This window comes from Petaurus breviceps, unplaced genomic scaffold (assembly GCF_028583685.1).
Source record: "Petaurus breviceps papuanus isolate PSGF00001 unplaced genomic scaffold, PetGlider_PUasm1.0 490, whole genome shotgun sequence".
Classification (NCBI taxonomy): domain Eukaryota; kingdom Metazoa; phylum Chordata; class Mammalia; order Diprotodontia; family Petauridae; genus Petaurus; species Petaurus breviceps.
In genome coordinates, this window is record NW_027186352.1 from 8,331,002 (window position 1) to 8,344,026 (window position 13,025).

Consider the following 13,025-nt stretch of genomic DNA (forward strand, 5'->3'; position numbering starts at 1 on the left):
TGGATATAACAGGGCCAGGCCAGGGGTCTTCAAAGGACTTTGAAGAGCTATAACCAATGAGGAGGTGGAGTCAGGCTGTTTGTTGGACAGCTCCACTGGGAGGGCCAAACTTGTCTTTCGCTGCTGATGCTTTTCCTAACTCCTCCTAACCCCTGGGGGTGAGAAGATTCATCTGGCAGCTTCAGTAGGGATTATACATCTCCCACTCCCCATCCTCTTCACTCTCAGGCTTTTTTTTTTTTTGTACAAAAGGAAGGGGACCTTAGAAAAAAGAATCCAGGTCCTGACCCTGGCCTCCCCTCACACTTCAGTGATCTTGCTGGGAATCTTAGCTTTCCAAGCCCCACCCCTTGGACTTTTTGCTGGGGACTGAGAGGACTCACTTTCCACCCTTCGCCAACATTCACAAACTCACATGTGTATACACTTGTGCTCACACAGGAACACCCCTCTCCCCATTCCACAGGAAAATAACAAAACTATTTCCACCAGGGTAGAGAAATTAGGTTAACTGATGGGGGTCCAGACAGAGATTTTCAGGGGGGACCATCTTTTATCTTTTGCTCCTCCATTCCCTAGGAAGCTAGCTAGAAGTATGTCCCACAGGGTCACAAGGAATATTAAAAGGGAAACTTGGGAACTGGCCATGACAAAGACCTTGGCAGGAATCTGAATTCTCTGGTAGCTTTACTGGGTCTCAAGTTCATCCTGAGGGTTCCTGTTCACAGCAAGAAAGGTGAAGATCAGAACCCATAAATTCTAACATAGTCATCCAGGAAAGGTTCCACACAGGAGCCAAAACAGACAAAGATGGCTTGGGGGAGAGGCCATCTGAAAGCCCAAGAGGTAGAGAGGGCTTGTCTGTGGGTTAGACACAGCATAGAGGCAGTGAAAGACCAGAAAAAGGAGAAATGAATGAGCTCAAGGTCCCTCCATTTTAAATTGGGTTGGGGAGGGGAAGGGAGATAAAAAGATACAGAGAAAGACACAAGGAGAAAGATGTTCAGGAGACAGAGACAGGAACAAAGATCCATTAAGAGCCAAATGGAAAGATAGAAAATGGATGAAGAAAGAGAGGGACACATAGTAAGATAGAAGGGAGGGAGTAGATGAAGAGGATAATGAGTAAAAAAGAGGGAAGAGAGAATTTCTTCACTTCAGGTGTCAGGAAACATTGAGAACTTAACCCCCTCTGAACATGAACTGCTGGAAATGGTCTGCCTCTGAGAAGCTCCCTGTCCTCAGGACAGCACTGAGAAGATGTCTCCTTAAATACAAAACCCAGTCACTGAGACACTTCTCTTAAGAGTTGTACCTTTGGAGAGCAGTGAGCTCAAGGTCATGCCATGGATTATCAAAGCAGTGGCTGCACCAGGATTCAAAGCCAAGCCATAGACACTATAACCCACTATAAACTCCCAAGGAGCTCAGTAAAGAAGGTTGGAAGGTCAAAAAGAAAACACAGGAGCCCAAATGATAAAAATGCGTATCAGCTCTATTTCATTTTAAAGAGAAGAAATCACTACAGCTCTATCCCAACCCCTTCTACAGAAATGGTGTTCTGGAACCCTGAACTCTTCACAAGATGCAGAAATCAGAGAAGGGACAGTGACCTCAAAGACTATTTCTCCCATTCCCTCATCCTGGAAAGGACCTCACTGAAGTTCACGAATGACAGGCACAGTACTCCTCATTCATAGAGCCCAAAGGATGCCATTTTCTAGACTGAATTGGGGTGGGAATTTGGGGATAAATTTGGGAGAGTTTTGGAATAATCCCCTAAGGCCAATATTCACAGCTAGGTCACACAGTAGATACAACACTGGGCCTAGAGTGAGGAAGACCTGAGTTCAAATTCACCCTCAGACATTTATTAGTGACCCTGGAATAGTCAACTTCTCTGAGTTTCTGTAAAATGAGGATAATAATAGGACTTCCCACTAAAGACTGTTGTGAGAACCAAGTAAGATATTTGCAAGTGCTTAGCACAGTGCCTGGCACATAGTAAACACTGAACAAATAAATGCTTGTTTTCTTTCTCCAGTCTTCTCTGAAGGCTACACTAGCCAGACAGGAAGAGTAAAGGTTGGAGGAACTAGGGCCCAATTCAAGAATAGAAAAGTTTCTGGGAGGACTGAATATCTTTCCCTCACTCTAAACCTCAGTCCCTTCTCTGCTATAGATCAAGTTGTTGACATGGAAGTTATGAAAGCTGGTGGCATGACCATTCATGTGTTGGGACTGAACCTGGGGGCCAAGATCTACACCATGTGTGACATTGGAACAAGCTGGGTAGGAGCTGAGGCCCGAATTCACTTGCCTTCCCTGAGCTAAGTCCCCCACTGGTCCACCTCCTGCTCCTGTAAGGTGCCTGGGGAAGACTCCACAGCCATTAGCCAGGGCCCCCATGGTGGAAGTGAAGCCAGAAAAACATGGCCTGGGGTCTGTAGCTAGTAGGGTAGGTTTGGACTCAGTCCCAGAGCTGGGTGAGCTAAGCAGCTCTGGGGAGGTGGAGTCAATGAGGCCTAAATTCTCTGATGGGTTTTTGAGGGTCCCAAGGTTATTGTCTTCAGACTTAGAGATAGCTCCTAGTGTCCCTGAAACATTGGGGTCCCCTCGTCTTTTCCTTTTTCTCCGGAAGTTTCCATGATCAAACATTTTCTCACAGTTTGGGTCCAAGGTCCAGTAATTTCCTTTCCCTGTGGGAGAACGGTAGATAGTTGTTTTTAAAGGTGAATTGATAACCAGCTTTCCTGTAAATTAGCCTAGGACCAGTCAAGTAATGGTATTGAGTGGGCAGAGCCTTGGGCTTGGAATCATAAAGACCTGGGTTTAGAACTTTCTCCTGACTTTCTGCCTCCATGTGACCCTGGCCAACTCCCTTTCTCTCTGAGCTTCATTTTCCCATCTTACAAATGAGAATAAGAATTCCTGTGTTATTTCAGGTATTTACCCTTCTTACAATGTTGTTGGGAGACTCAAATGATAGAATTTCTGTAAAGTGTTATGTAAATGCCAGTTACATTGTATGGGGAGGTGCTAGTAGCAGCCTCCTTCAGAAAGATGACAGCTCTCACACCTCTCCCCCACCACCACCTATTTTCCATGAAGGTGACATTTTGGACTAGGCTGGACAAACCCATCAGACAGGTCTGTATGCTTCACCTTGAAGACTTGAAGGTCTCTAGCAAGAAAGGGAGCTCCCCACCTCCCAAGGTAGCCCATCCCAGACAGGGGAATCTATTTTCAGAAACCAAACCAATCTCATCCTTCATTTCGAAGATGAGATCACAGGTCCAGAGAAGGGGAAGGACTTGGGTATAGGATTCTAGGATCTTGGAAGAGATTAGAGTTAGGAAGGGACTTTAGAGGCCCTCTAGCCCAATGACCTCATCTTACAGATGAGGAAACCGGAAATCTAGGATGGCCAAGGGACTTGCCCACGGTGGCACAGGTAGAAAGAAGTGCCTGAGCAGGGCTCCCTTTGGGTCCTGAGGTCACCTCACCGCCAACTCTGTAGGATAAGCCTCCTGGCTGCAGGAGATGAAAGGGTGTGTGTGTGTGTGTGTGTTTCGTCCCCTAGCCTACAGCAAGGGTCAGGACACCGCGTACCTGGGTCATCTTCATCACGGGGGATCTTCTTGAAGCAGTCATTGAGGGAAAGGTTGTGACGGATGGAGTTCTGCCAGCCGGCCTTGCTCTTTTTGTAGAAGGGGAAGGTGCCCTCCACGTACTGATAGATCTGGCTCAAAGTAAGCTTCTTGTCCGGGGCGTTCTCGATGGCCATGGCGATCAGAGCCGAGTAGGAGTACGGCGGCCGCATGATCTTCAGGAGCTCCTGCTGGTTGGACAGCGACAACCAGGTGAGTTCGGCCGCGGCCGCCCCGAAGCCGGATGAAGGGGGCAGGAACGGGCGCTGTCCCGGGCCGCCGTAACTGGGCAGGTATGAGGGCTGGCTGAGGGCCGGCCCATTGAGCCACAGGTAGGGCTTGGCCCCCGCACCGCCGTAATCAGAAAGCCCAAAGCTGGTGGAGGGCGCCGAGGGGGTTCTTGAGGAGCCGTGAGGGTGCTGGGGGAATCCCGGCTGGTAGAGGTTCAGGCGGTCTCCGTAGACGGCCAAATCCAACAGCTCCTGGGCACTGGGGGGATGTTGCTGGCTCGAGGGGCCCGGCGGGCTGACTGACGGCTGGCCCGGAACTTTCATGACGGTCCCATGGAACTCTGTCCAGCTCCTCCTCCTAGTCTTACCCCCGGGGAGTGGTGACCGCCCAGAGGAGCTGAGAGCAGGCCAGGGGAGATCGACTTTAGGGGGAGATGGCTGCAATCACTGACCCCTGGTCTGAGCAGCGCGAGCAGTGGAGGTAGGAGAAACCGTCGGGCGGCAGACACTGTTCCTATCCCCCCAGCCGAACTCTGATCGGTCCAGCCCAGCCCAGCCCAGCCCAACCCCGCCCTCCCTAGGTGCTCAAATTCCTTCCCTCCCTTTCCTCTTCTTCCCCCGCCCATCAGGCACATTAATCTCTGACCTCCTCCCACCCTTCCAAATTCTTGGTTCACTTACCCTCCTCTTCAGTCCCCCCCCCCCCCCCCCCCCTTCCCGGCATCCGACTTCCCAGCCCAGGTATCCCCATTTCCGGGAGAAGCACCTCGGGCTTCCCACCTTGACAGCTCCGATCCTTCATCTCTCATCAGGCAAATTCTCTTGCTGCTCTCTGCCCACTCCTGAGCCGGAGTACTCCTCCCTCAGCTGCTCTCAACCTTTCCTGTCTCTCTCCTTGTGTTTCTTACACCCTGGGCTCCCAGATCAGAGATGTGAGCGTGAATACAGCAAGGGACTTTGGAGAGGAGGCTGAGAAGGCCCTTTGCAGGGCAGGATGAGCCTCTGGCCTTAGGACACTCCCATCTCTGGTCTGGCACAGACTGCCTCTCACTAACGGTGGGAGCTGTAAGAGGACAAAAGCTTTCAGGAAGAGAAAGGTCCCAAAGGGATATGGGATGGAGATGGGGGGCTGTCCCTCCCACAGCTGGAGACTGGATGCCTGGGTGGCCATGTGTCATCCAGAAGGGATCCTTGGGCTAGTGAGAATGGCCCTCAGGTCCCTCCTGTCTGGAGGAGACTTGGTAGCTCGTTTGTGGAGAGATAGAATTCCTGCTCCAACTAATTTACAGGCATTGGTGGGGAAAACCTCTGAAATGGGTCTTATGAAAGAAGAAACAGGAGCTCATTATCCGCTGCTTTGTGGAGGTGAGGAACTGGACCCAGAGAGGGCCAGCAGCCAGTGAGCTGCCCATTTGGGATTGGCATCCCGACTTCTCATCCACAGGTCTCCAATGATCTGATCTATGAGTCCTTTTCTGAAGCCTGTCACTGCCCTCTGCCCTCTCTTAAACCCTAGCACCTTCCCAGCAAAGCCCAGGGAAGCCAGTCCCCACAGCCCGGGGAGGCAGAGAATTGGTTCCAGACTGAATCTTTTCCAACTCTGACTCATGTGGTGAACTTCATCTGCACAATACAATCTAGATCCCCAGAAGACCACCAAGGGCAGTCAGTCGATAAACATTCATCAAGCACTTATTCTGTGCCAGACACTATGCTCAGCCCTGGGGACACAAAACAAAGATAAAATATAGTTCCTACCCTCAAGGAGCTCACAGTCTAATAGGGAAGACAATGTGCAAACAGCCTAGAAACAAACCATATATTGAATTAATAGGAAATGATTACCAGAGGGAAAGTGTCAAGGGGCACTGAGAAAGGATTCCTGAAGGAGATTAGATTTGAGGTGGGACATGAAGGAAGCCAGGTGTCAGAGAAGAGGAGCGAGAGTCTTCCAGGAATGACAGGCAGGTTCTTTTTCAAGGAACAACAAAGAGGGTGAAATCACTGCATGAAAAGAGTAGAAGGGGAGTTTGTGTGTGTGTGTGTGTGTGTGTGTGTGTGTGTGTGTGTGTGTGTGTGTGAGGTTTAAGAAAACTGGAAAGGTGTATATGTGTGGGGGCAGGTTATGAAAGACTTTGAATGCTAAGCAGAAGGTTTTCAATTTTATCCTGGAGGTCATAGAGAATTTATTAAGTACTGGGGTGACCCATGTGTGCACTTTTGGAAGATGCGCACTTTTGGAAAATCACTTTGACAGCTGAATGGAAGATAGAGTGAAGCGGAGAGAGATGGCCTTGTAGCAAGCAGACCAACAGGCAGGCTATTGAAATAGCCCAGGTATAAAGAGATGAGCCCTGCAACAGTAGTATCAGAGAAGGGGCCATATTTGAGAGAGGTTACAAAGATCAAGTTGGCAAACCTTGGCAACAGATTCAATATAGGGTGGGGGTGGGAGAGTGAGAAGTTGAAGCTGACACCTGCATTTTGAGCTTAGAGAAACTGAGAGGATAGTGCTACCCTTGATAGTAATAGGGAAGTCTAGAAGGGAGGGTTTTGTTTTTTTTTTTTGAGGATGACAATGAGGTTTGAACACGGGTTGAAGATGCCTGCTGGACATACGGTTTGAGATGTCTACTAGGCAGCTGTTGGAGATGTGAGATTAGAAGTTGGCAGAAAATTTCAGCCTGGATAAGTAGATTTGAGAATGAACAGTATAGGGATAATAATTGAATCTTGGGAGCTAGTGAGATCACCAAGTGAAATAGTGTAGAGGGAAAAGAGGAGTCAGGACAAAGTCCTAAGGGACACCCACGGTTAGTGGACCTTACCTGAATGAAGATCCAGCAGAGGAAAACTGGAATGCAGTCCGGCAGAAGCTGGACATAGAGCAATTTCTAACACCATTTACTAAGATAAGGTCACAATGGATACATGAACTAGCTACAAAGAGAGATTTTACAAGAACATTAGAAGAACATGGAACATATGACTTATCCAACTTACGGTAGGCAGTTTATGAATGAACAAGAAATAGGAGCAGAATGAGGTAGAAATTGGATAATTTTGATTACATTCAATTAAAAATATTTTGTACAAGTAAAAGAAATACAGCCAAGATGAGAAGGAAAGCTGAAAATTGGAGGAAATTTTTTGTAGACATTTTTTCAGCTAAAGGTCCCATATCTCAAATATATAAAGAACTTTGTAAAATCTATAAGAACACAAGTCATTTCCCAATCGATAAGTAGTCAAAAGATATGAACAGGCAGTTTTCCAATGAAGAAATCAAAACAATTAATAGACATATTAAAAACAAACTCTAAATCATTACTGATTAGAGAAATGGAAATTAAAGAAACATTGAGGTATCATTTTATACCCATCAGATTTGCTAAAATGATTGAAAAGAAAAGCAACAGATGTTGGATGGGATGTGGAAAAATTGGGACTTCACTATTGTGAGCTGATCCAACCAATTTGGAGAGTAATCTGGAATTATGCCCAAAGAGTTATTAAGTGACCTATGCCCTTTGACTCAGACCATGACTGGGTCTTTTGTTTCCCAAAGATGATTAGGAAAAAAGGAAAAGAAAGACCTTGTATGTTCTCAAACATTTATGGCAACAATCTTTGTGGTGGCAAAGAACTGGAAATTGTGGGGATGCCCATCAGTCAAGGAATGACTGAACATGTTGTGTTATATTATTGCGATGGAATACTACTGTACTATAAGAAATGATGGGTTCAATGATCTTAGAAAAACATAGATAGACTTGCACAAAATAAGAATGAAATGATCAGAACCAAGAGAATATTGTATACAGTAACTATATTGTTATAAGATCAACTTAGAGTGACTAAGTCATTTTGACTATTATAAATGTCTAAATTAACTACAAAGGACCTATGAATGAAGACACTCTCTGCATCCAGAGAAAGGACTGATAAATAGAGATATGTATGGAGTGATTTTATGTGTGTGTGTGTGTGTGGATATTTGTGTCTAATGGTAGCCATCTCTAGGGCAGGGGCAGGGGGAAAGAAATTTATGTGATAACTTTACTATATATTTAAGATGAATAACAATTTGTACATAATAGATTTGCAGTTTCCTGTACGATCATCTTTTTTTCTTTGTTCTACTATGTTATGAAAATGCTCATCTTATTCCATAAATTAAAATTTATATATATATATATATGAGCCTGAGAGGGAGAGGTCTGATAGGTAGAAGGAGAACCAGGTGAGGGGAGAATTTTCAAGGAGAAGAGGATTATTGAAAATATCAAAGGCTGCAAGGAAATCAAGAAACATGAGGATTGAGAACAGGACACTGGATTCACCAATTGAGAGACCGTTGGTAATTTCATAGAGAAGAGTTTCAATTGAATCCTGAGATAGGAAGCCAGATTGTAGAGAATTCAGAGAGAGAGAGCAGAGGCACTCCTTGGTTCTGGGCTGACTCTTTATAGATAATCATTTATATAGTGCTTACTATGGATTGGCACTGTTAGATACTTTACAGTTACCTTATTTAATCCTCACAACAACCCTGGAAAGTGGGTGCTATTATTATCCCCATTTTACAGAAGAGGAAACTGAAGAAAACAGAAATTAAAAGACTTGCCCAGGTCACATAATGTCTGAGGCTGGATTTAAAGTCAGGTTTCCAAAACTGCAGACTCAGCATGCTCTCCATTGTGCCTCCGGTTGCCCCATGAGATCTCCTAGCATTGCCATTAGTATTACTGTCCCTTCCCACCATCTGAGATGAGTCCCCCACATATAGTTTAAGCTTCTTCCACCCTAGCCCCCTGCACTGCTGTCCCCCACCCCAAGCTGGTCAAGTGGAGTGAGAGAAGCTGCTCAGGTCATGGGATTGAGAATTGAAAGGGACTTTAGAGGTGGTCCGGTCCAACACCCCCTTTTTTTTTTTTTTTTGGAACATTTTTACTTAAAATTTTGAGTTCCAAGTTCTTCCCTCCTCCTCTCTCCTTCCCCCTCCCTGAGATGGTAAGCAATAAGATACAGGTTATATATGTGTAATTATATAAAACATCCCCATATTAATACTTTAGTAAAAGAAGAATCAAATAAAAGAAAAAAGTGAAAGAAAGAAAATGAAAAGCAGCCTGCTTCAGTTTGTTCAACTAATCCCAGTTCTTTCTCTTGAAGGTGGAGAGTCCACTTCATCCTTAAGTCTTTGGGGATTGTCTTGGATCATTGTGTTGCTGAGCAGAGCTAAGTCATTCACGGGTGACCATCCTTACAAGATTGCTGTTACAATGGTCTGGTTCTGTTCACTTCAATCATCTCAAAGAGGAAGATGTTACATCCCAGAAGGTGAAGAGATTGTCCCAAGCCTACACACAACTTCAGGATTCAAACCCAGACCTAAGAGGGGGAATTAACTAAGACTTAGATAATGCCAAGAATGCAGGAAGATCACATAAAGAAATCTGTTGGAAAGCAGCTAGGGTTTCGCCCCAAGGCATCCCTCCAAGACTGGGTGGTGAAGTTTCTGGAATTGGAAGGCAGCTCCAAATCCACCCTCAGGACAGCACTTTCATCATCTGGTTAAAGGGGGGAAATGGAATCTAAGGTCCTTCCTAGCTCTAATTATGTGATCAGCTGACTTTATCCCACCACCCTGCTCAGGGAATCACTTTCCATTTACTTTGTGAAGAGAATATGTATACACAACAAACAAGACGTTTCTTTTGGAAGGGGAGGGGAAGGGAGAAACTGGTTATGCCTGGGTGGAGGAGTGAAAGAAAGTTGGAAAATCTAATCAGCCTTGGAAAGCCATAGAAGCCTAAGGCAGAATGGATTGGTAGAAGCATTTAGAAGATCTCAAACCATCTCTGGTGAATCCCTCTAAAATTTGGGTGAAGTTTTAATGGATTTAAAAGACTATTCTTCCTTTTCAAACCAGGATTCCATAATTTTACATAACATCATACCTAAATGAGCTTCACAAGAATATATCTGAGTTTAAAAAAGTGGGGAGAGGGACATTCTGTATTCTCTAGCAGGAAATGAAAGACATAAGATTTGGGCATTTGTTGGGCTACAACTGAGGGAGGGGCCTGCCAGTTGGGTGCAAGAAGCCAGCTTATGATTACCGTTGTTCTGTGTGTGTGTGTGTGTCTGTGTGAGAGAGAGAGACAGAGACAGAGACAGAGAGAGAGAGAGAGAGAGAGAGAGAGAGAGAGAGAAAGGGAGGGAGGGAGAGATTCCCAGAGAGAATAAACAGTGTTTGTAAGACTATATGGTGAATTGGCTTGAGCTCCCAGAGCCACCTCTGAGGAGTACTGTGTAACCCCCAGGGGCAAGTCACTCAGTGATCAGTTTCTTTACCTGCAAAATTGGGATGACGAGAAGAGAATGAACCAACCTCTTTGGAGGGTTGTAGGTCTTAAATAAGATAACAAAGTGATTTGAAAACTTTAATATGCTGCCTAGTTGGCAGCTGCTGCCTCCACCCTGGTACAGAATTTCATCACCTCACACCTGGGTTACTGCAGTAGCCTGCTCATTGGATGGTCTGCTCCAAGACTCTCCCTCCTCCGGTCCATATGCTAACCAACCATCTGCAAAGGAGCCAGAATGATGGCACCCACCTCCCAGGGTCAATCTGAGGACCCAAGACACAAGAAGTTGTGCAAAGGTGAAGGGCGGCAGCCATTATATAATATTTACATAATATCATTATTATATTATATAGTATCATATTATACTTGACTATATTATTTTCAGGGACCTGGGAGGTCATGGAGCCCGTTTTTTTGCACGGATGAGAAGACTGAACCCCAGAGAGGCTCCCCACAACAGCGTCATAGTGCATTGGTCTGCAGGCAGGAGACTGAAGCTTGGCCAGAAACCACAGCTAGAGGATAGCACCCTCAGAGCCTCTCCTCCTTTGAGAACGCCAGTGCCCATACTGAAGGCAGGAGTCAGATGCGACCCCTCCCAACAGCCTCTTTAGAGCCCTAGCTGAGTTTAGCCTGGTCACCTTTCTTCCCTCCATACTAAATACAGGCAGCCAGGCAGGTCAGTGGTTAGAGTACTGGACCTAAAGCCAGGAGCACTGCAGTTCAAACCTGGCTTCCTATGCTTCTTAGCGGTGTGACCCTGGACAAGTCCCTCAGTTCCTGCTTTTCTTTTTTTTTTTTTCAGTTTCCCCAACTAAAAAATGGGGATAATTAAAGCATCCAGCTTCCATGTCATGAAGACCAAATGAAATAACATTTGCAAAGCACTCAATGTGTGTGGCATGTTAGAGGTGATGAATAAAGGCTGGTTTTCTTCCGTCCTTGGTAAAATGAGAGGGATGGGCTCAAAGTCTCCAAGTCTAAGTGATCCTTTTGCACTAAAGAGAAAATGAAAAGCAATCTTTGGTGCTTTCACCATAGTCTTTTCTCTCAGTTTCCCTGCTTGTGCCTGTGCAGCCAATCTTGGTTCTGGGAATTCCTATTTTTGTACCAAAGGGTCATCAGAAACAAATATGTTATGTCTTCTTGTGAAACTGAACAAAGGGCTCCTTGGACATGATCCACACCCCCAGCTCTCAAAGGGCTCCTTGGTCATTATTGCTCCCCCTACCCCCAACTCTTTCTGTTCTCCTCAACAGCTCCCTTCCCCTGCAGATCCACAGTCTCCATGTTGAAATGGGCTTTCTATAAACTAGACTCAGCATTGGTGAACAGTTTTCCCATCCTTTTTGGCACCACCTTCATCCCCTCCAATCCCTTTGACTTCTTAGCACCTTGAGTGACAGCTTGAGATACTGTCACAGTCAGAAATATGGTAGTTGACCGCCCAGTTTCATACTTTGGTCTTCTCCCTGACCATCCTGTAGCAGATCCAGGCCATGCTGTGGATACAGATTGTGACATCAATGTTTGCTTGTGCACTACAATAGGGAGAGGGGCAGCCAAATGTCTCCCTGCTGCAGGGGCACTGATTTGACCTTCTGGAAGTTTTGATTGTTGGGTCATTGGCAGAGTTCCACTGGAGCCTTCCTGGGGATACCAAGTACTCTCCTGTGTTGGGTAGGGTAGTCTAATTATGTGGCTGGGATGCCATCTAGTGGAAGCCAAGATCTGCTTCTTGCTCCAGTGGCCTCACTCATTACAGAAGACAAGATGGGATGGGAGGATTATGGGACAGAACATAACAAAAAATAATGCAAACTTCCAGAAGGCTTCCATGAACCTGAGCAGTAAGGAGAGTGGCATGTTTAGAGCTGCTGCCTTAAGGAAAGCTTTCCCTGGGAAAGGGGAGGCAGCCTGAAGAAGAGGAAAGAATCCAGGACTGGGAATCAGAAGAGGTGTTCAAATGCTGGCTTGGCCACTTACTCTCTCTGTGACACTGGGCAAGTCCTTCACCTCCCTGGGGTTGAATTGGGCCACCTTGGAGACAATGTCTAGCTTAGAATCTACATTCCTATGAGACAGCTTGGCTCTGATATGTTGTATGTTACAATACAGTAAACACATCCTGTCTTCTTCTGAAATTATTCATTTACAGGATGGAATTTTCCTGGGAAAACAAAGATGTTTTTCCTTTTTTTCTCCCTCTCTAGTTGTACTAGAGGAAAGGGGAGCTCGAATGTCAGCTCCTGTGTATTTAGGCTCCACATGCTCCCAGCAGAATCCCAGAATGTCAGAGCTGGGAGGGCCATTGGAAATCACAGGATTATTGCTCTGGAGCTGGAAGCACTTCAGGGCCCTGTAAGTCCAACTGCCTCACCTTACAGATGAGATGGAGGATCTACATAAGTTGAGACTTGCCCAAACGTACACAGATAATGATGGTCAGAAGCAAGATTTGAACACAGAGCTACTGACCCTGGAACCAATTAATATTACAAATGAGGAAACTGAGGCCCAGAGCAGGGAAGGGACTTGAGTTTATGGTTCTGAGCCAATGACAATATTCTAATTAGTCAATAAGCTCCAGGAAAGTGGCCTGCAGCAGACTCTGCTGCACAGATGGCCCAGGTATCTCCCAGGGAGCACCCAACTGCAGTTTCTCATTCTTAGCTCCTGGAAAAGTAGCAAATGCCCTCCCTGCTCAGCAGACCTCCCAGGCAAGTCCTTCAGGCCTCACTAACAGGCCCCTGGAATACAGAGGTGCATGC

At 46.0% G+C, this 13,025-nt stretch overlaps 1 protein-coding gene across 1 annotated transcript; it reads right to left on the reverse strand.

The window, feature by feature from the left end:
- Nucleotides 1–2,154: 2,154 nt before the first annotated feature.
- Nucleotides 2,155–4,204, reverse strand: FOXI2 (forkhead box I2). Its single transcript, XM_069101657.1, has 2 exons — nt 3,613–4,204; nt 2,155–2,699 (listed from the first exon to the last, which is right to left on the reverse strand). The coding sequence occupies exons 1-2, from the start codon at nt 4,202–4,204 to the stop codon at nt 2,155–2,157; spliced, it is 1,137 nt and encodes a 378-aa protein (XP_068957758.1).
- Nucleotides 4,205–13,025: the final 8,821 nt, after the last annotated feature.

Excerpts from the sequence above, each read along its gene's own strand:
- FOXI2 (XM_069101657.1), bottom strand. The coding sequence starts at position 4,204 with ATGAAAGTTCCGGGCCAGCCGTCAGTCAGCCCGCCGGGCCCCTCGAGC. Across the intron at positions 2,700-3,612 it reads CCGTGATGAAGATGACCCAG|GGAAAGGAAATTACTGGACC; the intron begins GTACGCGGTGTC and ends GTTCTCCCACAG.